The sequence below is a fragment of the Siphateles boraxobius genome, unplaced genomic scaffold, assembly GCF_051911475.1.
Source record: "Siphateles boraxobius isolate OS27281-9 unplaced genomic scaffold, OSU_SipBor_1 130, whole genome shotgun sequence".
Taxonomy (NCBI): Eukaryota; Metazoa; Chordata; class Actinopteri; order Cypriniformes; family Leuciscidae; genus Siphateles; species Siphateles boraxobius.
In genome coordinates this window covers 22009769-22035605 of record NW_027508734.1, presented here as the reverse complement: position 1 = coordinate 22035605, position 25837 = coordinate 22009769, and the positions used below count along the sequence as shown (strand labels likewise).

General features: G+C 38.3%; 2 protein-coding genes across 3 annotated transcripts in view; one reads left to right on the top strand and one right to left on the bottom strand.

The window, feature by feature from the left end:
* Positions 1-13066, bottom strand: part of mettl15 (methyltransferase 15, mitochondrial 12S rRNA N4-cytidine) — an 82940-nt gene extending 69874 nt beyond the window's left edge. The window contains exons 1-2 of one of the 2 annotated variants that reach the window (XM_077228681.1): positions 12932-13066; positions 12155-12422 (exon numbers count right to left, since the gene is read on the bottom strand). In XM_077228681.1, the coding sequence (XP_077084796.1) occupies positions 12155-12415 (261 nt within the window). In that variant the 5' untranslated portion in view covers positions 12416-12422; positions 12932-13066. Of the gene's footprint in view, positions 1-12154; positions 12423-12586; positions 12821-12931 lie in introns of those variants that run through there. The other variant, XM_077228682.1, reaches the window with a different exon arrangement.
* Positions 13067-13829: 763 nt separating this feature from the next.
* The window catches only part of kif18a (kinesin family member 18A), a 38618-nt gene continuing 26610 nt past the window's right edge, over positions 13830-25837 (top strand). Inside the window, exons 1-5 of the mRNA XM_077228669.1 lie at positions 13830-13983; positions 14542-14915; positions 15413-15570; positions 24203-24307; positions 24572-24682. Of these exons, the coding sequence (XP_077084784.1) occupies positions 14597-14915; positions 15413-15570; positions 24203-24307; positions 24572-24682 (693 nt within the window). The 5' untranslated portion in view covers positions 13830-13983; positions 14542-14596. The remainder of the gene's footprint in view (positions 13984-14541; positions 14916-15412; positions 15571-24202; positions 24308-24571; positions 24683-25837) is intronic.

The window sequence follows — 25837 nt, the reverse complement described above, 5'->3', positions numbered from 1 at the left end:
GATACATAAGGCCAAAGACAGCACTTTAATTAAATCAGAAACAGCTTTCAATTAGTTGGTCTAGGCTACAGCTGGGCAGTAAGGCTCTGTGTCTGGAAGTTGACTCATAAAGCACAAAAACTTTTTGTTTTTTTCCCTTTCTCCTTGCCTCTCCTGCCTTTAGGGGAAGATGTGTCTGCTGAATGAGATCTACCAGTGATTAAAAATGAAGAGAGGGAGCGGACGAAAAAAAAAAAAAAGTACAGGCCATCTGACCTTCTGTGAAGCGATTGCGCTTCCGGCCCTGGACACAACCAGTGGTGCCTATTGACACCTGGCTCCCCAGATGCCCCCTAAAAGACACTGAGGATCAGCAAGCGACTCTGAAAGCATCCCTACTCTGAAAACTTTGCCTTCATATTTTGCGTATAGTTTATTCAGTATGTGCATTTAATTTAGGAGTTAAATATTCAGATTCCAATCCCAAAATTAGCATTTGTTCAAATTTCAACATGCGCTCACCAGCAGAAAACAGCAGCAGCTGTTGCTGAAGCCTCACCTCCAAATCTCCACTTATGGTAAAGTTTGACATCAAAACCGCGAGTCGTGAGAGGGAGGCTAACAATCATGAATTCATTCTCAGAGCCTCGGTTTTACAAGCGAGAAAGCAACTGTCAAGGAGTTTACCAGAGAACAAGGATAACGGTGTCGTAACACAATATCTAGTGTTGCCCTTAACCCCAGTGCCCCTATTAGTGCACTTGCATTAAATGCGGTCATAATGTTTCACATCCCGACAAGTCAGGGGCCAGGCTTCAGCATGAAAATTTGGTGCAATAAATTATAGAGAATCATAATTCAAATGATAGCATGCCTGCGGTTTCTGAGCTTTCATGCAAACCCCAATCAAGGCCATGTTGCTGTGATGAGTCATCGCTCTATCCAGCTGTCCATGGGGCATACATCTGATTAGCAAGCCCACGCTCACCCGGTAGGCGCAAATGTAAATATTGTAATAAAACCCTTAGTAATAACTCCCGTGTCTTGGAGAGGCTTCACTTTATTTATTTTTCCCCACATTTCAGCAATATTGTTTGAAGGAGACTGCATACTTAAATATCAGTTATTTAAGCAAACGTTCAGGTGTGGGTTTCCAGAAACCATTCTTCAATTTCAGGCTTTTTTTAAATCTCCCATGAGGAGCTACTTGCATCATTAGTGTAATTATCCTTCACATCATTGTTGGAGTTATTTACCATCAAAGAAGTGGGTGTTTCGTTTCACCTACAGAGCTGCAGAGTGGCACACTGCTTGGTGACTAATACGCCGCAATATTTACAGTTTTTTTCCCCCGTGTCCCTGAAGCGAGAATAGAGATTTTTCAAAAAAGAAATACAAAGAAATAAAATAGCAAATGGCATGGAAATCAAAGTTCAAAGGCTGCTCTAGAGGTTACGTTTCCTGCAGTGGATCAGAACGATGCATTTCTTAAAAGATATCCAAACAGGAAGCGCAAGTGACCAGCATCGCCCTTTGGGGGGTGTTGCTGTGGCGACGCAGAATGCTTGAGGGCCTCAGCTGAGCTCCCACTTAGAGGCTGTCCCCTCTTTGCCAGCTTAGCCACCTGGTACAGCCATGATACATTTGGCTAATGATGTCACAGACTTCCTTTCATGCCGCGCCTCCACCACCATGGCCCAATTGTCTATTCATGAGAGTAATGAGAAGTCAGGGAGAGGGAGAGTGAGAGACAGACAGAGAGAGACTTTGCTCATGGCCACTGATAACCCCAGACTAAACTTGCAACCTTACGAGGCTCGGGCTTAATATCTGGCCGTCAATCAGCTCTGCCATCCCTTGCTGGAGTGTTTAATTACAGAGATCAATTATTCACCAGCCTCGTCTTTCAATGGGCCACACTCCTCGAAAAAAATACTGCCACAGGCTGAAGGAGGAGACAGCGGCTTGCCAGAACAGACCAGAAATATCCTCAGTACAACATGTCGACCAGGAGAATGCAGTCTGCACCTTACCTAAGCACACGGACCTATTTGCCATGCATGATCGGTGCGAGTGTAACATAACATGAAAATGTATTGAGGTCTGCCGCCTGTCCTACTGGCCCTGTCAATGCGCTGACGTCATGGCTTGTTGATAAAAACCACAGCGTCAGCATTACCGATTGCCGTCTTCGGGTCTTTCACGGCCGGCAGTTTTATACAAAGTATTAAAGGAGTAGTTCACCCATTCAAGAAAATTCATGTCATTCCAAACCTGTGGGGAACACAGAAGATGTCCATACAATTAAAGTCAGTGCGGTTCCATGTTGTTTTGGACCACATTGTCTTTCACTGTTTGAACAAAAACAGTTTAAACATCTTCAAAATATCTTCTTTTGTGTTCTGCAGAATAAACTAAATTCATACAGGTTTGGAACAACATGAGGGTGAGTAACTGAAGATAGAGTTTCCATTTCTGCCAAATCTATGTCTTTAATTGTTGGTGCCACCTGTTGCATTGGCAAAAAAAAAAAAAAAAGTAAATTCATGTTGGTGGTGTTAACAAAAGAGATGGTCGCATATGACAGCAGGTGATATTCTACCTCAGTGAAAGAGGAGAAAAGAAGGTGTGGCCAGGATGGGCATCTTGTCAGAGGGTCACTTATAGCAGGACCCCAACTCTAAGAGCTTAACATTCGCCATCTAATTCAGAATCACTGAAAGACTGTTCAACTGAACTCAGATCAGCCCGAAAGGTAACTTCAGCCAATTCCCGAATCCTCCCCCGTTCTCCAGACTGACAGCTCATTAATCTCCCTTGGCTGCAATCCTTCTTCCCTGGTGACAGAGCCTGAGCCAGTGCAGAGGATTCCCCTATGCCTGGCTGTGTCCATCCCCGCTGGTCCACCTGCCTGGATCAAACACTCTCCACAGGGAGGGGACAAGACAGTAAAGACTAGAAAAGGGGGGCGGTGGGGATTTCGACAGGCAATAAAACAAAACAAATCACTTCCTGTCAGGGTGTGTCTTTACTGAGTGGGTGTGCAAATGTGTGTAACCAGGCGCTAAGAGCAGGACCAATAAATGAGACAGGACATGAATAAAGCAGCGGCTGGCTTCGATTGTTCGTGGGCAGGCTCCAGGGGAAAGCCAGCACCGAGGTATCTATCACAGGAGATTGGCTAGGTCGTGGGTGGACGTCACCAAGTAAAAAGGCCCTTTGGTGAGATCTGAGAACGGCCCACCAGATCGCAGTGTATAAATCTAATAGACAATAACGTATGCCCCTTCACCAAGGAAACTGGAGAGAAATACACATTACAAACTGTCAATAAGAATGAGTCTTTTGTTTATAAAATCACCTTAGGACATTCTAACACCATTATGTTCCTCAGCTTGGGTTGAGGGGGGCGAGGTGAAGTTTAAAGTTGAAATACTTTCTCAGTCCGTTTAATGTGCAGACAACTTTAGAGACAACATTGCTCTATTTGTTTAAGCTGCCTGACGTAGCAACACTGACTCAACCAATAGTGTGATTTGGAAGGCGGGGCAGTCTGTTTGTCTAACCAGTCGCAGATAAGCTGAGTGTTCAGGGAATCCTGTTTAAAAACAAGCAAGCAATCATTTTAAATGATAAAAGTACATTTAGGCATCCCAGGATTATAATATAGAGTATAAAAATGAATGTTAAATTGGAGATTTGGTAAAGATTTAACAGTTTTATTAAATTTGTGGTTTTATAATATTTAAGTCAATGTTAGACGATGACAAAGGTAATGTAAATAAATGTAAATAAAATAAATTATTATGCACAATTAAAATCTCTAATATTGGAAAACTAGTCTGGTACAGATATATTGTGCTTCCCTAATATCATATGCATTACATTATATCCACATAATGCCCATTTGTCATGAAATGCCAAGCCTCTGTCCTGCCTATTATTCTTATATGCCTTTGAAAATTCAGTGTTCCGATGATGAGCAGTGACTAAATCCTGTTAGTGAAATGTGAATGAGAAGCAAGAGGACAAAACATAAATGTACACCTGCAACGATGGTATAATGAAAAGCCAGAGAGAAATTCATGGCAACACATGTATACAGGCCTTTTGGCCTTTCCAATTGGCTCTAACACTATGAGACAGCAATAGAATCATTCCTAAAGGGTCACATCTGGTTTTGAGATTGGTCTGAAATGGCAAGGAATGAAAAAGCTGAACCTGTGAACCTCCTCATATCAATCTGTTACACTCAGTTAAGCTCTATGTGCACTTGAAGATTCTGACAAAGAAGAAAAGGCGGAAAATGAAATGAAGAAAAAATGAAATCTCTCGCTTAATTTTTCATTTAACGCAAACTATGCACACGCTCGTCCAGAAAAACTAATCCAATTGAAAGAAACGTTTAAACCATTTTCAACTTATTTCCAAACAGAAGGGAGCAAGGCATCCATCGCTACCTGGTCAGGTCACGTACAGTGCAGTATTACACACGGCTGTAGGTCTAATGTGGACAAACATGTCTATTCCCCTTAGACAGATGGAAGTTCCACTCCCCCATCTCCTACTCCGCTGCTATTGTCATTCTCAAACGGCTTCCACATTACACCCCTGTAATCAAACTGTAGGATTTACACTGCTCATTATTCAATTAGCCAAATGCTACAATCGCATCCTGATGGTTAAGATAATTAGTGTAAAATGGTTATTCAGCCGGCAAAGTGGATTTGCAATTCAAGGTAAATAGAATATCCAGTTCTACCAAACGTAATTTTTTTCCAGGCTAATTTGGTGGCTAATGAGGCTGCTCTAGTTTGAGTAATTTATGGGCGAGTGGAAGGTGAAAAGGCCCAGAATGGGAGAGAATAGAGAGAATTCCATCTTTTCCTCAGCTCTTTCCCTCAGTCAATGGAAGCTTCTATAAGAAACAAAACAGGATAATGAAACACTGAAAGATTGAGAATGAAAAATCCCCAGTCACTTAATGTACCATAGTTCCCAGGTTTCATATATATATATATATATATATATATATATATATATATATATATAGTACCTACTTTTACACACTTTGATATCTATGCTGTAACATCTTCACATTTCAATAGAGCACACCAATTCCTTTTCTCCATACAAAAAGACTTGCTATTAACTTACATTTTGATTTACATTGTAACATTTTATTTAATTATGTAATTTGTAAAATTTAAGCAGACAGTACCTTTGTTGGATTTTCAAGTGTTTATTTATTTATTTATTTATTAATCAAATGTTGTAATGTTATGATTAATCTCAGAGCTGGTTGTTTTGGTTTAATGACTCTTTTCTTATTAAATATTTAAAACCAAATTGCCTAATGGAGAAAAATGAATGGGAATAAAAACATTTAAGAAGGAAACAAAATAAAATACTTCTAGAAACGAGACTGCAGAAAAAAAGTCAGTGGTCACTTTTATGCTCTATAGGAAGATGCTGAAGCAGTACAATGTCATGCTTGAAATCCCCAAAATATCACAAAAATCAGTTTTGCATTGGCTCTAGGTGGTAAGCTAAATATGGGTAACCTTCCCTCAACTGTTTCAACAGTTCCCATGGCAATAGGAAAGTTGGCGTGGGCCACCACTCACGTTGGTGACACCTGTAAGCAGAATGAGAAATGAAGTGTGCAGCCGTTCTTACTGGAATTTTTGCGCTAATTATGCTGTTGCAGGGACAGTAGCAGTTGTGAATTGGGTGCACAGGAGAATAAAAATGTAATACGTAATAAAAAAATAACGTGATTGTTGTCATAACCGGATGTATACAGGCAAAATGTGATTAAACAAGTAAAGCATCAGTCCCGCTTACAGAACCAATTTTGATAGTCTGGCTATCACCAGACCAAGCTCAATCTTTTAAGATTGAACATTAGTCTGGGGAGTCTGCTCTGTATTTTCTACTGCACAAGAGGCATAGTTCAAACGACTCAATTAGATAGTCCAATTGAGTGGTGTTGTGCCATCCTGCTTCAAGCATGCAGTGGTGCAACCCCTTTTAAAAATCCCAATTTGGACTCATCTGATTTAAAGAACAATCGGTCAATTAGAGAAGGCTGTCTTTCAACAGCTTTATACTTATTTAAATGGAAATGGTAGTTCCAATCGGGATTTAGGGTTCAACACAGTACAGAGACAGCCCTTCTCAAAGTGTCAAATGACTTGTTTTTGGCTGTCGATTCAGGAAAGTGTGCAATTTTAGTTTCAATCGATTTGACTGCTGCATTTGATACTATAGTGCATGCTATACTATTGGACTGTCTAAGAGAGTGGGCAGGGATTCAAAGAAAAGCTCTTAATTGGTTCAACTCATATCTTTCTGGGATAAAGTTTTCTGTGGAATTAGAAACATTTTCATCTCCTTCTGCTCTAATGAAGTGTGGGGTTCCACAAGGATCAATATTGGGTCCAGTCTTATTTTCTATTTACATGCTTCCATTGGCTGATATTTGTAAAAAAGAACCATAATGTATATTATCATCTTTATGCCGATGATACTTTATCGGACTTTATCTACCTACAAAAATGGGGGATAATTTAGCCCTGCAGTCTCTTTTTGATTGTTTTAATGATATTAAGGAGTGGATGTTAGCCAATTTCCTCCACTTCAATGAATCAAAGACTGAAGTGATAGTGTTTGGCCCTCCGAGTTCTACCAAACATATAATTAATCAATTAGACCTTTTTAAATCGAAGGTACATAATCAAGCTAGGAGTCTTGGAGTTATTTTTGATGCTGAGTTAAAGTTTGATAAATTCAGTGGTTAGAGGTGGCTTCTTCCAATTAAGGAACATAGCGAAATTGAAACCTTTTTTGTCTTTTAATGATTTGGAAGTTGTTATGCATACTTTTATTACGTCCAGATTGGACTATTGTAATTCATTGTACTATGGTATTTCTCATTCATCACTTTCACGTCTGCAGTTGGTTCAAAATGCTGCTGCAAGGCTTTTAACCAGGACAAGGAAATATGAGAGTATAACACCTGTACTAGCATCCCTTCATTGGCTTCCAGTCAAATTTAGGATTAAGTTTACGATTTTATTATTTGTTTTTAAGGTCTTAAATGGGATGGCACCAAGTTACATTAGTGAACTTCTTCAGCAACATACATCCTCTAGGCTTTTAAGATCTGTTCAAGTCTCGACTAAAATCAAAAGGAGACAGAGCCTTCTCTGTTGCAGCTCCTTGTTTATGGAACAGTTTACCCCTCCATATTAGATATTGTGCCACCCTTGATGCATATAAATCTCTTTTAAAGACTTATCTCTTCTCTCTTGCATTTAACTGTAATTCAATTTTTGTAATTGTTTTATACTTTGTTTTATGATCTTAGATTACATGTGCTGGGCTATATGTAAAGCACTTTGGCCAACGTGTGTTGTGTTAAACGTGCTATATAAATAAATGTGATTGATCGATTGATTAATTGAGTCCTTCAACCAATCAGACCAACCTGGGTGACGCAAAAACTCCAGGCAGGAAACGTGTCAACAAACATGTTGGTTTGTAGCATTGATCAGCAGTTTGCAAAAGCAGCAATGGCATTGAGCAATTTTTGCAGGTTGTGCAAAAAAAACATGAAAGTGAGTGGTATTTACACCCACTCGAGCGATTTGTTTGCTAACTAAAGAAGCCATTGAGCATCGTCGAGAGGTTAAAAGGAATTTGATTGATGGTAGCTTCCCTATCGTCATTGTGTCAAACCCACCAATGGCAGGTGGATAAGCCAGTTTGTGATTGGTCCCCGCAGATTTGTATCGGAAGCAGGATAGAAAAATGTACAGGTTTCCAGCCTGAGCTGAAGGGCGAAATCAAATCGCCGGCAAATCTGGCTGGGTTACCCAGTCTACAATTTTGATAGATTATCAGTAAAATCTCTACTCTACAGCTGCCGTTCCAGGGGGTGACACGTGAAAACCCTTCAACTGTGCTACTATCCATTCCTGGATAACTGCGTGGGAGGTGACCGGCAGCAAGCCTACATTTACCCACTTTGGTGTAATTGCTGCGTTTACTCTTTGATTGCCTAAGAGCTCCATTCATACTCACTCCTGCCTCGTTGGACGAGAGCTTCTGCAGTGGGGTTGATTGCTTTACAATGGCAGATCAAAATATTGGAGTGATCCCTCTCAGCAGTCACAGTAAGCGTTTGACTAACAGTTATTATTACGCTGTCTGTCAGAGTAATAATAAAGGAGGCTAAATTGGTAATTATTAGAAGAGCATGAACCAGCTCTTGTTTTCCACATTGAACAATTTGCTGCTTGATTTTACATTTTGAGACTAAACACTTCAAGCAATAGAACAGATCTCTTCTGATTAGAAGACTAAAGTCATGGCAATAAAGGCGCATCTTGAATTTCTGCTGTAACTCCCACTTAGCATTAAAATGAGCACAGTACAGTATTTTAAATACATTAATACCCACATCATTTTTCCACATATCACTTTACTCTTATTGTCTAATCCCAAATTCATAAAAAGAAATTGCTTATTTTATATATACAGTCACCTAAAGGATTATTAGGAACACCTGTTCAATTTCTCATTAATGCAATTATCTAATCAACCAATCACATTGAAGTTGCTTCAATGCATTTAGGGGTGTGGTCCTGGTCAAGACAATCTCCTGAACTCCAAACTGAATGTCAGAATGGGAAAGAAAGGTGATTTAAGCCATTTTGAGCGTGGCATGGTTGTTGGTGCCAGACGGGCCGGTCTGAGTATTTCACAGTCTGCTCAGTTACTGGGATTTTCACGCACAACCATTTCTAGGGTTTACAAAGAATGGTGTGAAAAGGGAAAAACGTCCAGTATGCGGCAGTCCTGTGGGTGAAAATGCCTTGTTGATGCTAGAGGTCAGAGGAGAATGGGCCAAATGATTCAAGCTGATAGAAGAGCAACTTTGACTGAAATAACCACTCGTTACAACCGAGGTATGCAGCAAAGCATTTGTGAAGCCACAACACGCACAACCTTGAGGCGGATGGGCTACAACAGCAGAAGACCCCACCGGGTACCACTCATCTCCACTACAAATAGGAAAAAGAGGCTACAATTTATAAGAGCTCACCAAAATTGGACAGTTGAAGACTGGAAAAATGTTGCCTGGTCTGATGAGTCTCGATTTCTGTTGAGACATTCAGATGGTAGAGTCAGAATTTGGCGTAACAATGAGAACATGGATCCATCATGCCTTGTTACCACTGTGCAGGCTGGCGGTGATGGTGTAATGGTATGGGGGATATTTTCTTGGCACACTAAAGTGCCAATTGGGCATCGTTTAAATGCCACGGCCTACCTGAGCATTGTTTCTGAGCATGTCCATCCCTTTATGGCCACCATGTACCCATCCTCTGATGGTTACTTCCAGCAGGATAATGCACCATGTCACAAAGCTCGAATCATTTCAAATTGGTTTCTTGAACATGACAATGAGTTAACTGTACTAAAATGGCCCCCACAGTCACCAGATCTCAACCCAATAGAGCATCTTTGGGATGTGGTGGAACGGGAGCTTCGTGCCCTGGATGTGCATCCCACAAATCTCCATCAACTGCAAGATGCTATCCTATCAATATGGGCCAACATTTCTAAAGAATGCTTTCAGCACCTTGTTGAATCAATGCCACGTAGAATTAAGGCAGTTCTGAAGGCGAAAGGGGGTCAAACACAGTATTAGTATGGTGTTCCTAATAATCCTTTAGGTGAGTGTATATATGTAATTGCAATTCCTTATATACCGGGGTATAATATGCAATGTAAAACACAAATGAATTTAAAAGACTGTTCTGATATAAATAGTCAATATACTTTCACCATGTTCTCTGGGAGGAGCAATTTTGTTAGGAGCTCTTTTGCCAACAAACCAAGTGCCACTGCATTCCAGGGTAGGGCAAATTCAAAGTTGAAGAATAGGCTTCCTATCATTTCACGTATGTTTGAATTTGAATTTAACTGGCCATAAGTTGAAATGGATTTTGAATTGGAATGACAGGAAGATGAATTTACTCAATTGCAATTCAATGAAATTCAACAGGTAATTATGGGAAATTCTATTTAAAAGACATTTTTTTTACAGTTTTGAAGTTTTTGAAAACAATTTGTTGACATTTGTTAACATGCATCATTAATTAACAATGATCAGTACATTTTAGGGCTGTGAAAAGATTAATCGTGATTAATCGCATCCAAAATAAAAGTTTGTGTTTATATAATATATGTGTGTGCACTGTGTATAATTATTTTGTATATATATATATATATATATAAATAATCACACATGCATGTATACATTTAAGAAAAATGTGTTATTTATATATAAAATAATATAAATAAATATATACATGCAAATATTTCTTAAATATATACATGCACGTATGTGCATTTATAAATACAAAATAATTATACACAGTGCACGCAAATATATTATGTAAACACAAACTTTTATTTTGGATGCGATTAATCACGATTAATCTTTTCACAGCCCTAGTACATTTACATCATTTGATAATCAAGGCTAATGGTAATTTCTACACATATTAATTCATTTTAGAATATTATCAAATTGTACAAATTAACATTAATGAATGAAAAAACATGAATTACTAATGAATAATAGAATATTTGTAAACTAACATAAAACTAGATTAATAAATAATATAGAAAAAGTTGTTTATTGTTAGCTAATGCAATAAATAATGTTCACAAATTTACTTTATTGTAAAGTAAACATTTCTAAATTTTAGACACGGCTGTCATGCCAACATTCAAAGTTAATCTTAACAAACTTTCTTAAATTACACTTATTTGAGTTTTTATGAATTTCAATTAATTTGAATTCTACTTAAATTCAGTTTTCAATTCTAGTTCCTGTTTGCCACTTCAATTCAACTTCAAATTCAGAATATAAAAAGCATTCTCAATTCAATTCTAAATGCCGCACAACCCCATTGCATACATAAACACATCTGTGAGATGCATTCCTTATTGAAGCACAGACAGTCTCATTATTTTTTATTTGATTATTTGGTTAAACGCAGGCCTTTGGCAGGCTGTCTCTGCACCAGTTGGCCCATGGGCGGATAGTGAAGTTAAGAGGTGCAAACCTTAGTCAGGAGTGGTGCTGTACTGTGGTGCCCCACGATCTGCCAACAACCTAACAGTGGAGCCATCACTGACTCAGTCACTGACCCGGAGCCCCCACCTGCATAAGCACTGATTTGAGCGGTAGGACCCAGCGATGCCCATCTCAAGCTACCCACTAGAGCAGAAGGCCCTTTGACTCACGCCCATCTGGCCTGCTCGCACGTTAGAGTACGCCAAGGTCTGTGAGCACTCTGCTAACTTCCCTACCCTTCCCAAGAGGGGACAGTTAACAAATCGGGAGTCCTAAAAGTTTTGGTGACGAACAACTTTTTTTTTCTTGTCAAGACGGCATGTGGTTAACATGGCGATGACAAGTCAACATTCCGCCTCCAGGTTTTCCCACATACATACACAAATACACAAACACAAAAGTTCAATGTTGCACCCTGTGTAGGAGTTAAAAAGGATGCACGTTATGGTCTTCTTCATGAATTATTTCCATCTAAACGTGTCACAAATCATATGATATCTGATGATACTGCTATTCGAAAAGATATTTGGTAGAGGGTAAATAGTCGTCAATATCATGCATTTATTCATTAGGCAATTTGTAATCTTATCTCATGAAATCAGACTTAATAACTAAGCATACACTCTCAGAAAAAAAATTGCAAATATTGTACCTTTAGGGGTATAACAGCTTGTCAATGGGCAGTGCCATTATAGGGAAATACCTTATTTACCCCTAAAAGATTAATTCATAGTAGTACCGAAGGGTACATACATATTACTACTCTAATGTACTAATATGCACCTTTTAGTGCTAGATAAAGTACTATGTTGTACCACTAAACGTACAATTTTGCACTTTTTTTCTGACAGTGTAGTTTTTTTTTGCACGGAATCATTACAGATTCCGCCACAAAAAATATAAATCCAAGATGCAAATGACACAAATGTGACCTCACAAACTGCTAGATATACATCTATAGCCAGTGTAAACACTTTATTTAAGTGAAAGCTGACTTCAGATAAAGAACTGACTGACCTGCCTGGGTTTGATGTCCAGAAACTGCAACACTTCCTTCACCATGACTGGTGTGTGTAAGGGTTTCTCGCTTTGGGTTGACATCTCTGAATTTTTTAACTCAGAATCAGGGCTTGAAGGCACTGAGCCAGTATAGGGCCTCAATGGATGCCACAACTTCCTCCATCGTCTGAACATTCTGGAACCCTGGTCAGGAATCGCGTCTTTACACAGTCCCAATGTCCATTTGCAAGGTGTAACCATGAAACGATATATAGGCATTTGGGTTCTACACAGAAAAGAGGACAAAAAAGGTATGAGATATAATGAGAATAATACTGTCAAGCTATTTAATCCAAGAGATATAATTTTTTCAAACATGATATCTGTTTTTATCTACTTTGCAAGTGTCATTAAAGGTTTATTTAAATAACGGTATTGTTTTAAACTCACAATCAATTGGAAATGCAAATATGGTGTGAACAGTCGTAAGAAAAGTCATAAGATAAACTACTTTCTTATCAATTTAATATTACACATCATTTTTTAATTTGTAAATTTAGCAGCATTTAACATCTATTGAGATACTCCCGCCAATATGATACGAGACACAAGGACACGTGCAGGACGCCAGAGCAAGGGTTTTTCAGGGACGTGTGTTTGTGATCAGATTTTCAGATTTTAAAGGAAGTGCATGTATTTGTTGTCATGTCTGTCAACACGTGATGTATTTACATACGTCTCCGCACACCATACAGTATATAATATTCAAAGGTCATTCGTAAACATAGAACTTACTATGCAAACAGATAAAACAATACAGCAGGCTGTGAATGAATGATTAATCGCTATTATACTAATAAGCAAGGTTGCTTGGTCCTTTATTCAGCGTGGAGTTTCATGAGTGTAACAGTGACAGCTCCCGGAAGAAACAAGAACATACGATTTTGTGTTCCTCCTGCAACAGGACGAGCACAATACACATGCAGAATGTGACTAAATTCATATATGCGACACTTCAATTAATGTTCATCAGTTTAATCACAATTTCTCAAATTATACACATATATTTTACTTCATACATAGTTTAGTGATGCATGCATCTAAATAAGTATGTGTATGTGTTTTATTAACAACTGTGAGTCTCAAACTACAGAGTCAAAAAACGGTTGTTTATTTTATAGATCCAATAGAAAGATACAGCAGTAAATTAACATAATTGTATACATTTGCAGGCATAGTGTTCGGGAAAGTGAAATGTTTTTTTCATTTGTTTCGTTTAATATTACAATACAATTTAAAAATCTTGTTAAATCAAAATGGGGCTTAGGGTTTTTCCACATAGCATAAATGTGACCACTGCCATATTTACATGTTTCGAGATCATGAATATAATGAAAATTGGTAGTATTAGTATTATACAGTAATCAGTATTTTTTAAAACTCTTAAATCCTTAAAGCTGAGAAGCTAATTTTAGTCGCAGGATTAATGAGGAACCTAAATTACATTCCGCGACGTAACATTCAAAGTACGCTCATAACTATTACTTAACTTAAATCTGCTATATATATATAACATGTTTTCGAAATCATATTGTTCAATGTAATTACCGTATACATTTTATGCAATATTCCACCGTGATTACAATTCTCATTCGCCGATACGTCCCTGACGTAAGAACGCGCTCATCCAATCAGATGCAGGGACGGAACAGCAGCTTGTGTTTGAAATATTCGCGCTTAAGGTTTTGTATTTGTTTACTATCAGCTCAAATGTAGGCTTTAAACGTACAAAATTCTCTTAATACCATAGCCAAATCATTCAGCGTGGATTCCTATTGTATCAGATGGTAGGTTATACACATTTTATAGCGTTAACTTAATCTTATGTGATTGAAATGAAATGAATGAGCAGTTAGCTGCAGCTTTTAGCGCAACGCTAGCAGATGCTACTAACCGATGCTAATGCTAGTTTTAAAGTTACTGTAACTGGCCTTGTGTTTTTGTGCGATTAAATGAATTGGCACCAAATGTGGTTTGCAGTATGCTGGTTTGGTTTCAACTATGGCCTTATACTAAAACATCCTGCGTACGTTACAGTCTATGAGAGAATTGTATTGGCTGATATGCAGTATGAGGCTCAACGTTAGTTTTATTATGTTGAGCCCCCTTCTGTTAGAGTTTATTTATAATGGTACCAAGTCACAATAAAACAAACTAATGTATGTTTCCAGCATGTCTTGACACTTAAAAGTAAATAAGTGTCATAGGATTTGTTTTTGCTTTTCCCTACATAAGTACTGAATAATTATTTGTAACTTGCTCTTTTTCTTGTATTTTATTTCCATTACTGTTAGATTGTTTGAAATCACCCTGTTTATAAAAAATGATTATATTGTGTTGTACAGATACCACAAACATCAAGAAGTAGAGATTCTCAGTGGGAAGCTGTAAAACTAGACAATGTCAGATGTGGAGGTGTGCAGCCACGTGAAAGTGGTGGTTCGTGTTCGTCCTTTAAACAACAAAGAAAAGGATGGAAATTGCAAGAAGGTTGTCCACGTTGTGGACAACCACATGCTTGTATTTGATCCTAAAGAGGAAGAAGTGACATTTTTCCGGGGACAGCGGGTAGGCAACAGGGATGTGCGGAAGAGAGCCAATAAGGACCTCAAGTTTGTATTTGACAGCGTGTTTGGTGAGGACTCTTCACAGCTGGAGGTTTTTGAGAACACCACTAAAGCAATAGTGGATGGTGTCCTGAATGGCTACAATTGCACTGGTAAGACATTTTATTTCTCTTCACTCAAAGTAACTTTCTGTACTATGTACTTGGTTTCACAGTAAAACCAGGATTTATTATGCAATTTTGGGCTGACAGTCTTTGTCTTGCTAGAAGTTGATACAAAATGTGAATCCATGTCAATAGCATAAAAGTTTTTGAAGTGCCTGATGCCTTTCTCACATTTTGTTACTGCTACAAGAGCAAGGCCTGTGTTTTTTCCCATTCCACCATGCTAGTGGGATCTTTTTCTCAAAACCATCGTAAGCCTAAATAGATTGTAGAACTATTGACACCAATGGTCTCTACTCAACTCAGCATACGATATGTTTGAGAAACACACCCCTGGTCATTTATAAATCTGTCATTTTTAGAGCAATTTTTTTCACTATTTGATACTTCTCAAGATATCAGACTATTCAGATAGCTCATGTCATTATGCCAGTGGTATAGCTGATCAAGTTTATTCTTAAATTTGTGTCTTTTCATTTGGCCAGTGTTTGCTTATGGAGCTACTGGAGCAGGAAAAACGCACACCATGTTGGGCACATGTGATACCCCAGGAGTGATGTTTCTCACTATGAAGGAACTGTTTGCTCGTATGGACCTCATCAAGGAGGACAAAGTATTTAACATTGCTTTTTCTTATCTTGAGGTGAGGTTTCAAATTTCCACTGACTAGAAACAGTATTGTGCATTTATTAATTTTGATTTATTGTATTTTTTTTACTTCTTGATAGGTGGAGGATTTTAGTATTTTATGTCTCCTATCACTGATATACACTACCATTCAAAATGTGAAGTCTCTTATGCTCACTATCAGCAAGGCTGCATTTATTTGAACAAAAATCCAGAAAAAACAGTAATATTGTTACAATTTAAAGGGGACCTATTATGCCCCTTTTTATAAGATGTAATATAAGTCTCAGGTGTCCCCAGAATGTGTCTGAAGTTTCAGCTCAAAATACCCCACAGATCGTTTATTATACCATGTTGTAAATGCCTGTTTTGAGTGGAAGGAAAAATATGCTGTTTTCATGCCTGTATCATTAAATGCAAATGAAGTAGGCTACATCTCGTGCCTTGGATACTCTGCCAGAAACTAAAACATCTATTTGGTTTTGGTTATCATCTCTATCGCGTCACGCTCACGTGACATTGCAGTTCTGAAAGTTTATTATCTGCATGGCATGCGTTTTAAAGCTGTATCAATTTAATACGCACTTATTAAACTTAGCTCTCTTTCGCGTCTTATTGCGATTAAAGCCCATGTTGCAGGTTAACCACCACTGTCGATTAATGGGTACATAAATCCCTCAAGATATGTATATCATTTTTAAAATGTCTCAAAAATGGTCTTAAAGACCAGTTTTTTACGTTTTTGGTATTAACAGGGTTTTTTTTTTTACGCAATTCTGTGATGACGTCACGTTAGGGAGAAGTGGAGGAAATGTAGCCTCAGCCTAGTATTAGAACTATGGCGACTGACTGGGATTAGGAAGAGGTGGCAACAGCCAACATGTATGATAGCCCGCAGCCGTATAATTTCGAACCTGCCAGACGTGAGAGGCCATATGATGAATTGCCAAGAACTGATGGCCGTCAAAGCCAATTAAATGCATGGTCCTAGGAGAATGAGTGGAGAGTTGGTGAAGTGTCCTGGTGAGCTGCTATCATTTAGCAACGCAGCAATGAGCACTGGAGCTAGTCTACGAGCAGCAGTGCACAATAACGACACTTTTTTTTTTTTTACTGTCATTGAATAGCACCGAGTGAAAAATCAACGTTTTCTTTATATCTAGTGGCAATGATCATGACGTTAGTTCACATAAGTACCTGTAACCTTTGTCACATTGTCGTAGTACTGGTAAACTTTGTCTTTGTCATCTAGAAATAGAAGGCATCATGCTAGCTATATGGGCGTTTCTAAGCGTTTATCTCTTCCTCTGGTGAAAATGTTGTTGCAAACGTAGCCGTCGCGTGTGTGTCGCTGTGTTTGGCAGGTGCTTGTGTGGGCGGTATAGAGAGAGATAGGCAGATAGAAAAACATTAGCATAAATAGCTAGCAGCTAGATAGATAAATGGACAGAAATATACAGGTCCTTCTCAAAAAATTAGCATATTGTGATAAAGTTCCTTATTTTCCATAATGTAATGATAATAATTAAACTTTCATATATTTTAGATTCATTGCACACCAACTGAAATATTTCAGGTCTTTTATTGTTTTAATACTGATGATTTTGGCATACAGCTCATGAAAACCCAAAATTCCTATCTCAAAAAATTAGCATATCATGAAAAGGGTCTCTAAACAAGCTATTAACCTAATCATCTGAATCAACTAATTAACTCTGAACACCTGCAAAAGATTCGTGAGGCTTTTAAAAACTCCCAGCCTGTTTCATTACTCAAAACCGCAATCATGGGTAAGACTGCCGACCTGACTGCTGTCCAGAAGGCCATCATTGACACCCTCAAGCAAGAGGGTAAGACACAGAAAGAAATTTCTGCACAAATAGGCTGTTCCCAGAGTGCTGTATCAAGGCACCTCAGTGGGAAGTCTGTGGGAAGGACAAAGTGTTGCAAAAAACGCTGCACAACGAGAAGAGGTGACCGGACCCTGAGGAAGATTGTGGAGATGGACCGATTCCAGACCTTGGGGGACCTGCGGAAGCAGTGGACTGAGTCTGGAGTAGAAACATCCAGAGCCACCGTGCACAGGCGTGTGCAGGATATGGACTACAGGTGCCGCATTCCCCAGGTCAAGCCATTTTTGAACCAGAAACAGCGGCAGAAGCGCCTGACCTGGGCTACAGAGAAGCAGCACTGGACTGTTGCTCAGTGGTCCAAAGTACTTTTTTCGGATGAAAGCAAATTTTGCATGTCATTCGGAAATCAAGGTGCCAGAGTCTGGAGGAAGACTGGGGAGAAGGAAATGCCAAAATGCCTGAAGTCCAGTGTCAAGTACCCACAGTCAGTGATGGTCTGGGGTGCCATGTCAGCTGCTGGTGTTGGTCCACTGTGTTTTATCAAGGGCAGGGTCAATGCAGCTAGCTATCAGGAGATTTTGGAGCACTTCATGTTTCCATCTGCTGAAAAGCTTTATGGAGATGAAGATTTCATTTTTCAGCACGACCTGGCACCTGCTCACAGTGTCAAAACCACTGGTAAATGGTTTACTGACCATGGTATTACTGTGCTCAATTGGCCTGCCAACTCTCCTGACCTGAACCCCATAGAGAATCTGTGGGATGTTGTGAAGAGAAAGTTGAGAGACGCAAGACCCAACACTCTGGATGAGCTTAAGGCCGCTATCGAAGCATCCTGGGCCTCCATAACACCTCAGCAGTGCCACAGGCTGATTGCCTCCATGCCACGCCGCATTGAAGCAGTCATTTCTGCAAAAGGATTCCTGACCAAGTATTGAGTGCATAACTGAACATAATTAGGTTGACTTTTTTGTATTAAAAACACTTCTTTTATTGGTCGGATCAAATATGCTAATTCTTTGAGATAGGAATTTTGGGTTTTCATGAGCTGTATGCCAAAATCGTCAGTATTAAAACAATAAAAGACCTGAAATATTTCAGTTGGTGTGCAATGAATCTAAAATATATGAAAGTTTAATTTTTATCATTACATTATGGAAAATAATGAACTTTATCACAATATGCCAATTTTTTGAGAAGGACCTGTATAGTAGGTAGATTGACAACGTAGAGTTGGTCGCACGTCAGAGGCGCCCGTGCCATTGGATGTGCAGTTGCCGCATATACTAGCCTTTCTATCTATATCTATATATCTGTCTGTCTATCTATATATATAGTCTATCTATCTATCTATATCTATGTATTTATCTATAATCTGCGCTATCTGAATACTCTCGTCTACTACTCATCTCTCCAGTCACTCTCAATCATAAACATCATATAGATAGACGCCCTATCGACCGCTACTGCCTACTGGCACGGACGAGCCGTGGGGCCGCCATCTTAGACCGGTCACCCGCTCCACGGGACATTTTGACTATCAATCTGATTGAAAAACCTAATGTTGTTTCTTAAAAAACAAAACGGGGACAGAGGTAGTTTTTTTCTGTATTTAGCCAGGGACAGGCAACCAAAAACGGGGACTGTTCCCTGAAACCGGGGACGTCTGGTCGGATGCTCCGATCGATCGGCCGGAGATCGGTATCGGCCGATAATCACATTTTATGACTCGACCGGTACTCACTAAACTTGGCCGATCTCACAAACCGATCACAATTTGATTACGTCAAAACGTGAGAAGGTGCATGATGCGTGGGGACTTAAATGATTTGGCAGTCATGTCACCGCCGGTGTAGAATTACTATGATGTGTAGAGAAACAATGAAAAAAATGAGCTATTTGCCATGTATGTTTCAAAGGAATCTCATGTGGAGGAGAATTGTCCTCCAGAGACATCGCCTTTCTGAAGAGTTGCTTCGCTCGCTCAGTCCACACAGCGCCGCTCGCTCAGAACGCACGCAGCTGGTTAAGAAATATGTGAAATAAGTTGGGCTGCCTGTGCACGACTAATGTTTTTTTCTAGTTGACTAGTAGTAGTTAATTTAAGCCATTAGTCTAATCGCATATTTATATTAATTTAATTACTTAAATATATATGGGAGAAAATACTGAACCATAATGAGCGTTATCGTAATATTGCATATTCCGCATATCAAGCGCATGCATAAAGCTTGCTACAAAGAACTGGCAAAAGTAATGTTTATGCAGCATTATACATTTTAGTTGTTTATTAATAAACTAGTGTTTTCTGGCTGCAAAGATACAGTTGGCGATGTTGAAGCCATCTTTGCATGTAGTGAACGCGCCTATAGAGAGAAATGCACACTTCACGGATTAGCCTACATAAGCAGAGAGTACCCCATTTCTTTTATTAACGTTTTTTTTTTTTTTTTTTTTAGAAATTTCAAGCTTTCTATACGTTCTCAGGTCTGTGAGGCAAGTCGTTTATACTCTTTCGGTTCATTTATCAGACACGCTCCAGTTCAGTTCATCCAGTTCGCTGAAGTTCCATCAGATTTCTCTATTTTAGGTGATTAAATGTTTATGTTGTCCTCCAAAGTTTACTATTGGACAATGTTTAATTAAACCTTGGGAGCTGCATCAGACTGCTCCATTTTGTTTGTATTTATCTTGGTCTGATATTAAGGCCCCGTTTACAGGAATGAAAAACGCAGATATTTCCCTGCGGTTTGGCCTCCCATTTACACGAACACCCCGTAAATATTCGTTTCTCTAAATACCCGGCTATGTGTAAACGTAGCCTAAGTATATTAAGCATCGGGATCGGTATCGGCCGATCACCATGACAAGAAATCGGCTATCGGTATCGGCTGCAAAAATCCTGATCGGAGCATCCCTACTGGTCACCCTATGATATGTGATGTAGGCTATGATAACGTTATGTATTTTGCAAATCACACACTAAATATGAAAGAGAAGCAGAAAGAGATAGTGGCAGTAAAGTCAGATATTTTAATAAGTTGAATAAACAATATATGATTATATTATATTAGTCTACTTGAAGCTTTTTATATTTGTCTCTCTCTGTCACACACACACTGTACTACCGCGTTCTTCTGCATCCATCTCTTCCCAGCCCTTGACATTTAGCAGCCCGCCTCCCGAGTCCCAACACACACACACACACACACGTGAAATAGTGAAGCTACCACCAAAATACTAAATTACTAGTTAAGCTACAAGTATACTTACTATAGTGACTGCCCAACACTGATAATACAGTCTGTGCCACTTGTGTAAAATTCGCAGGCCAAAGTAATATTTGTTTTATTTCTACAATAGCATTATTGTGTCAGTCTAAGTCAGTGTTATGGAATATGACTTATCAAGTCTCAGTTCATAGCCGGATGAACACCGGTCGGTGCAGTAAACATAGCCTAGCTAGCTGGCCACGATTTCAGTACAGTAATATCAAAGATCCTTGCTCCTTCTTAACTCTCTGGTAATATTCTATTCACAAAATACAACCAATAGTATGGTAATGTTAAATTTTACTTGTGAAAAGTAATCCCCTGGGCCCTATTTGCGATGGTCCGCCAATTAGAACAGGAAAATGCTCCACAGTGCTCTGGCATCTTAACTGCTGCCACGCAACGAAACTAGGAGTAAGACCGTTTTAAGATGGCGGCCGTATTTCTCAGTGCCCAGCGGCCAATAGGGCATCTAGTCTCTATATAATATCTATGCTCTCAAGGCGGAATTTGGTAAATTCTCTCCCCAAGGTGACGTAATGCAATGCATTGTGGGGGAAAAGAGAATCGTTGCAAACCGTTGTAAGATAGTACCTACTTTTTTGTATTATATTATATTATATATGTGATACCCAACAACATAAAATACAATGGATAACAGTTTAAATGTTTATTACCAACAAGCAAATTGTACAAATTCGTTCAAAAATTAACCCTGCAAAATGGCCTTTAAACTGTCAAATGCACATAAGGTTATGTCACATGACTTATTGGGTGGTTGTGTACGTGCACTGCCGACACACATTTATGTTCAAACACCATGTAAAGGTGAATTTTGCATAATAGGTCCCCTTTAAAATAACATATTTTAATATTTAAAATGTAATTTATTCCTGTGATAGCAAAACTGAAATTTCAGCATCATTATTACAATTTAAGTCTTATTGTTATGATCATTCTGAAATTCATGAGCCAATGTCTGAATGATTTAGTTTAATTACCTCCCATTATCTTACACAATTGCGTTCCCAAACACCAGGCATCTGAACGCAACGTGTTTCGTCGTCTCCCCTGAGATGGAAGTCATTTATGATGTTGGAAAAAAGAGCAAAAATAGCTAAGTGTCCTTTACCCTTCAAATTGAAAATACGCCGAATGGAAACAATTTTTATTTTATTTTTTAAAGTCAAAGGTTTTTACGCTCACATGAGGTGGGTTTTCAGGCAATTTGAAAAAAGAATATTTCGGAAAACTGCAATGGAAACAATTTTTTCGAATTTACAGGTCACCTACAGATATCATGCCTACGTCTTCGATTAAAAATAATGGCTGGTGTGGTGGCTGAAATATACTGAAACCTACTAACACAGGGGTCTCCAACCTTTATTCATTTGAGAGCTACTTTTTAAAAAATATAGTGGCCGAGAGCTACTCATGTAGGCTAATACAATACTTAAATCTCTTAAATAATGTCTCATAACTCTCATATTAACAACTATCTAAACTGTTTTAGACCTAAAAGAGTTTTTGTAGGCCTATATGTCACCCTTAAATGTCAGAGAAAAGAACAGAATTAGAGATTCATTTTTTAAAAGAAAATTGTACTTTGCATATTATACTATAAAAACACATAATTATAGTTGATTTTATAGTGCATCTTAACTAGAGATGAAATGGCCTGAAAATTTCATTTCATGATTATAGTGACCAAAATGATCAGTTATCACAGAATCCTGTTCAAAAAGTACTAATACTACACAATAAAATCCATTCACCAAGGTTTATGTTGAAAACCAGCAAATAACAAATATAATTAGAATTCATTTGCACTTTTGGTTTACATAAACAAAATAACAACATTAAAAATAATGGTCAGATTTTAAAGGAGTGTCTTGCGACATGTTATCTACTAACATGTAGCCTACAAGTTCAAATAAAGTTTTGACAAAAAAAGATTTATAAAAAGCTCGCATATTTCAGCCATTAAATCATTTTTATAAAAAGAATGAGTCAAAAAAGATAGATTACTGACGTTCACAATGCACATTAGCTTATCTTTCATTATTAATAGTAAAATTCGTTCCGATTTTCCCGTGGCGTCTCTCATTGCTATGCAACCATGCACTGCGCTCTCCACAATGACAAAGAAGTTTTAGTAGCTAATGGATTTTTCATCTTGCTGCGCATGGAAAAAATGAGTCCGTCGCTTCAATTATGAGCTTCCTACACTTGAAATAACGAACTTGAGCGCGCAAAAGATGCGATATGTGAACGCCCCCTTGGTGAGCTACCTCCAATCAGGCCACGAGCTACTGGTAGCAGGCGAATGACGTGTTGGAGACCATTGGCAACCGCAATGCGTGCTCCACAGATGAGGCATACAGCTTTATCTTTAACATTAGTGAAGAGGAATTCTGTCTCCCACTCCTCTTTAAAATAATAAGTCTTCTTTTTTGCATGACCTGCATCGTCAGCCATAATTAATCTTTTTTTTATTTTTTATAGTTCAATTTATCTTATGTATAAATTTATCGGTCTGCGCGCGACCGCCTCAACTCACTGAAGTTACGTTACGTTTTTTTTTTTTTAAACGTGCTCGACGTGCAGATTCTAAATATTTTTAATTATTTTATTATGTTTTAATGGTATATGAAATGTTACCATTAGTTATTTTCTCATTTTATGCCATCATCATAAATAATAATAAAAAAAAACTAAATGAAAGACAATTCAGGCTATTTTTAGAACGTGCTCGGCAGGCGACTCAGAGACTCCATGCGGGCTACCAGGTGCCCGCGGGCACCATGTTGGAGACCACATCTTTTGTCATGATTTTTGGAATTAATTGTCACGAGAGGATAATTACGTTTTATTCACATAACATCTTTGAATGGAAACACCATCGTTTCACAATAGTTTTTTTTTTTTATCGACATTTCGAAAATTTTGCAAAAGTTTAGCGCAAATCTGTTATTGAAACCTGGCTAATGGCTTCCCTGATTGCAGCAATTTTTTTACAAATTTTATTTTACCGATATTATTTTTCATTTGCATTGCAGATATTTTTGTGCCAATTCCCCAGGAAGTCACAATTTTGTTCTCTTCCAAGACATGGAATGATAACGCTGCTTTATTTGCGAATGTTTTAATGTATATTCCAATTTTTGTAACAGTTTTGTTCAATTTAGTTAGATCTTGAATATATAGTCTTACTGACCTCAGCCTATTGAATGGTACTGTGCATGTTTTAAAGGTGCACTCTGTTTGTTTTTTGCACTAGTCAAAATATGGCAGTCATCTACTGACACTTAGCAGCGTGGATGCAGAATCACACAAAAGCAAAATATTTTCGTTACAATGCTTTTTTTTAAAGTACCTTTATAATAAAACTGAGTGCACCTCCGAGAGGAAAAACTGAGTGCACCTTACAAAAAGTGCTATATTTGTGTTAGCTCTAGTTCATTGTTCCTTGTGCAGTTTGAGTTAGTCAGCCCTTTTGTGTTCTGCACTGTCTCTGGAACAGGTTTATAATGAACAGATTCGGGATTTGCTTACTAACTCTGGTCCATTAGCGGTGAGAGAGGATGGCTCCAACGGAGTTGTGGTTCAAGGACTCACCCTGCACCAGGTGAAGTTGCATGTGTCATCTGTGCATTTTCTGTGACCCTGATTCATGTCACAATAGACCACAAAGAGTTGTCATTGGTTTGCTTCGTCTGATTGTGTGTGTGTGTGTGTGTGTGTGTGTGTGTGTGTGTGTGTGTGTGTGTGTGTGTGTGTGTGTGTGTGTGTGTGTGTGTGTGTGTGTGTGTGTGTGTGTGTGTGTGTGTGTGTGTGTGTGTGTGTGTGTGTGTGTGTGTGCGCGCGCGCGCGCGCGTGTGACACTTTGTAGCCCAAATCTGCAGAGAACATCCTTGAAGCTCTTGACTATGGCAACAGAAACAGGACGCAGCACCCCACTGACATGAACGCCTCGTCTTCCCGCTCCCACGCCGTATTCCAGGTAAAAGGCTTCTCGCTATTTTGGCTCTTTTCTCTGTAAATATCACATCCGGTTCTGTGTAACTGTTTTTATGCTGTTAGGCCTCATTTTGTGTGCGGGCACCCCTATGGGCCTGAGCAACTTTACATTAATCCTCTCGTTTTGATATTGAGTGTGAGCTATCAGTTGGCTTGCGTGAATGGACAATTTGATTTTTATGCTATTTGTGTATTTCCTGGAAGATTTGACAAGGCAATAACAAATCAAGCTGTTTGGCTTCTCTGATTATTTTATTCCTATGCTTAGGACTGTGCGATATAGCTAAAAAATGTGGCACGCACAATATAATGTTTCATATTGTTCGGTATTGATAAACTTTTTTATAATCTTTTTTTTTTTTTAAGACAAGTAGAAAAGTTTGAATTTAAACCACTGTTTTTATTTTATTTATCTTCATTTTTAAGGCAAACAACAAATGATATTACTTTTAGCTGTCAAAAATGTAAACAAAAAATCTTCTTTGTCTTATATTAAAATAAAAAAGTAAGTGTTAAAGAAACTCTTGAACTTAAATAAAATGTTACAAAAAGTGTATTTACACTAGAACAATCAAGGCAAACTTTGAGGTAGATCAACATCTGTAATAAGTAGGGGTGTAACGGTTCACAAAATTCACGGTTCGATGCGTCACAGTGGTGTCACGGTTAGAAATGTTTTCGATACAGCAAAAAGAAAAAAATGCCATTGAAATTTCCTTGATTTAATTATTATTATTTTTTATCAAAAGAAAATTTATTTTTAAATAAGTGTGTTTTCCTACATCTTGAAACTTTTAGTTTTATAAATGGGGTAATATTTGAAGGATGAACAAAAAAATTTTCGGTCATCACATTAAAAATAACATTAAAATATGATAATATTTGAGTTTTCAAGTGCTGGATAATGATGTGTGACGTACTTGAAAGCATTTACTATTCCTGCCAAACTTCCATGGTTACATTTAGTGTTACTACACTAAATTCATGGTGAATGTTGCTGATCTTAAAGCCTATAACTAGTTCATTCATGGGCATGGCACAATGTTTCTCCTGGTTTCCATGTCAGCGTTGTTTGATCCGTTTATAACGGAGAAATTTGAATGCTTCTCACTAGATCTCGATGTTATTACTTATGTGG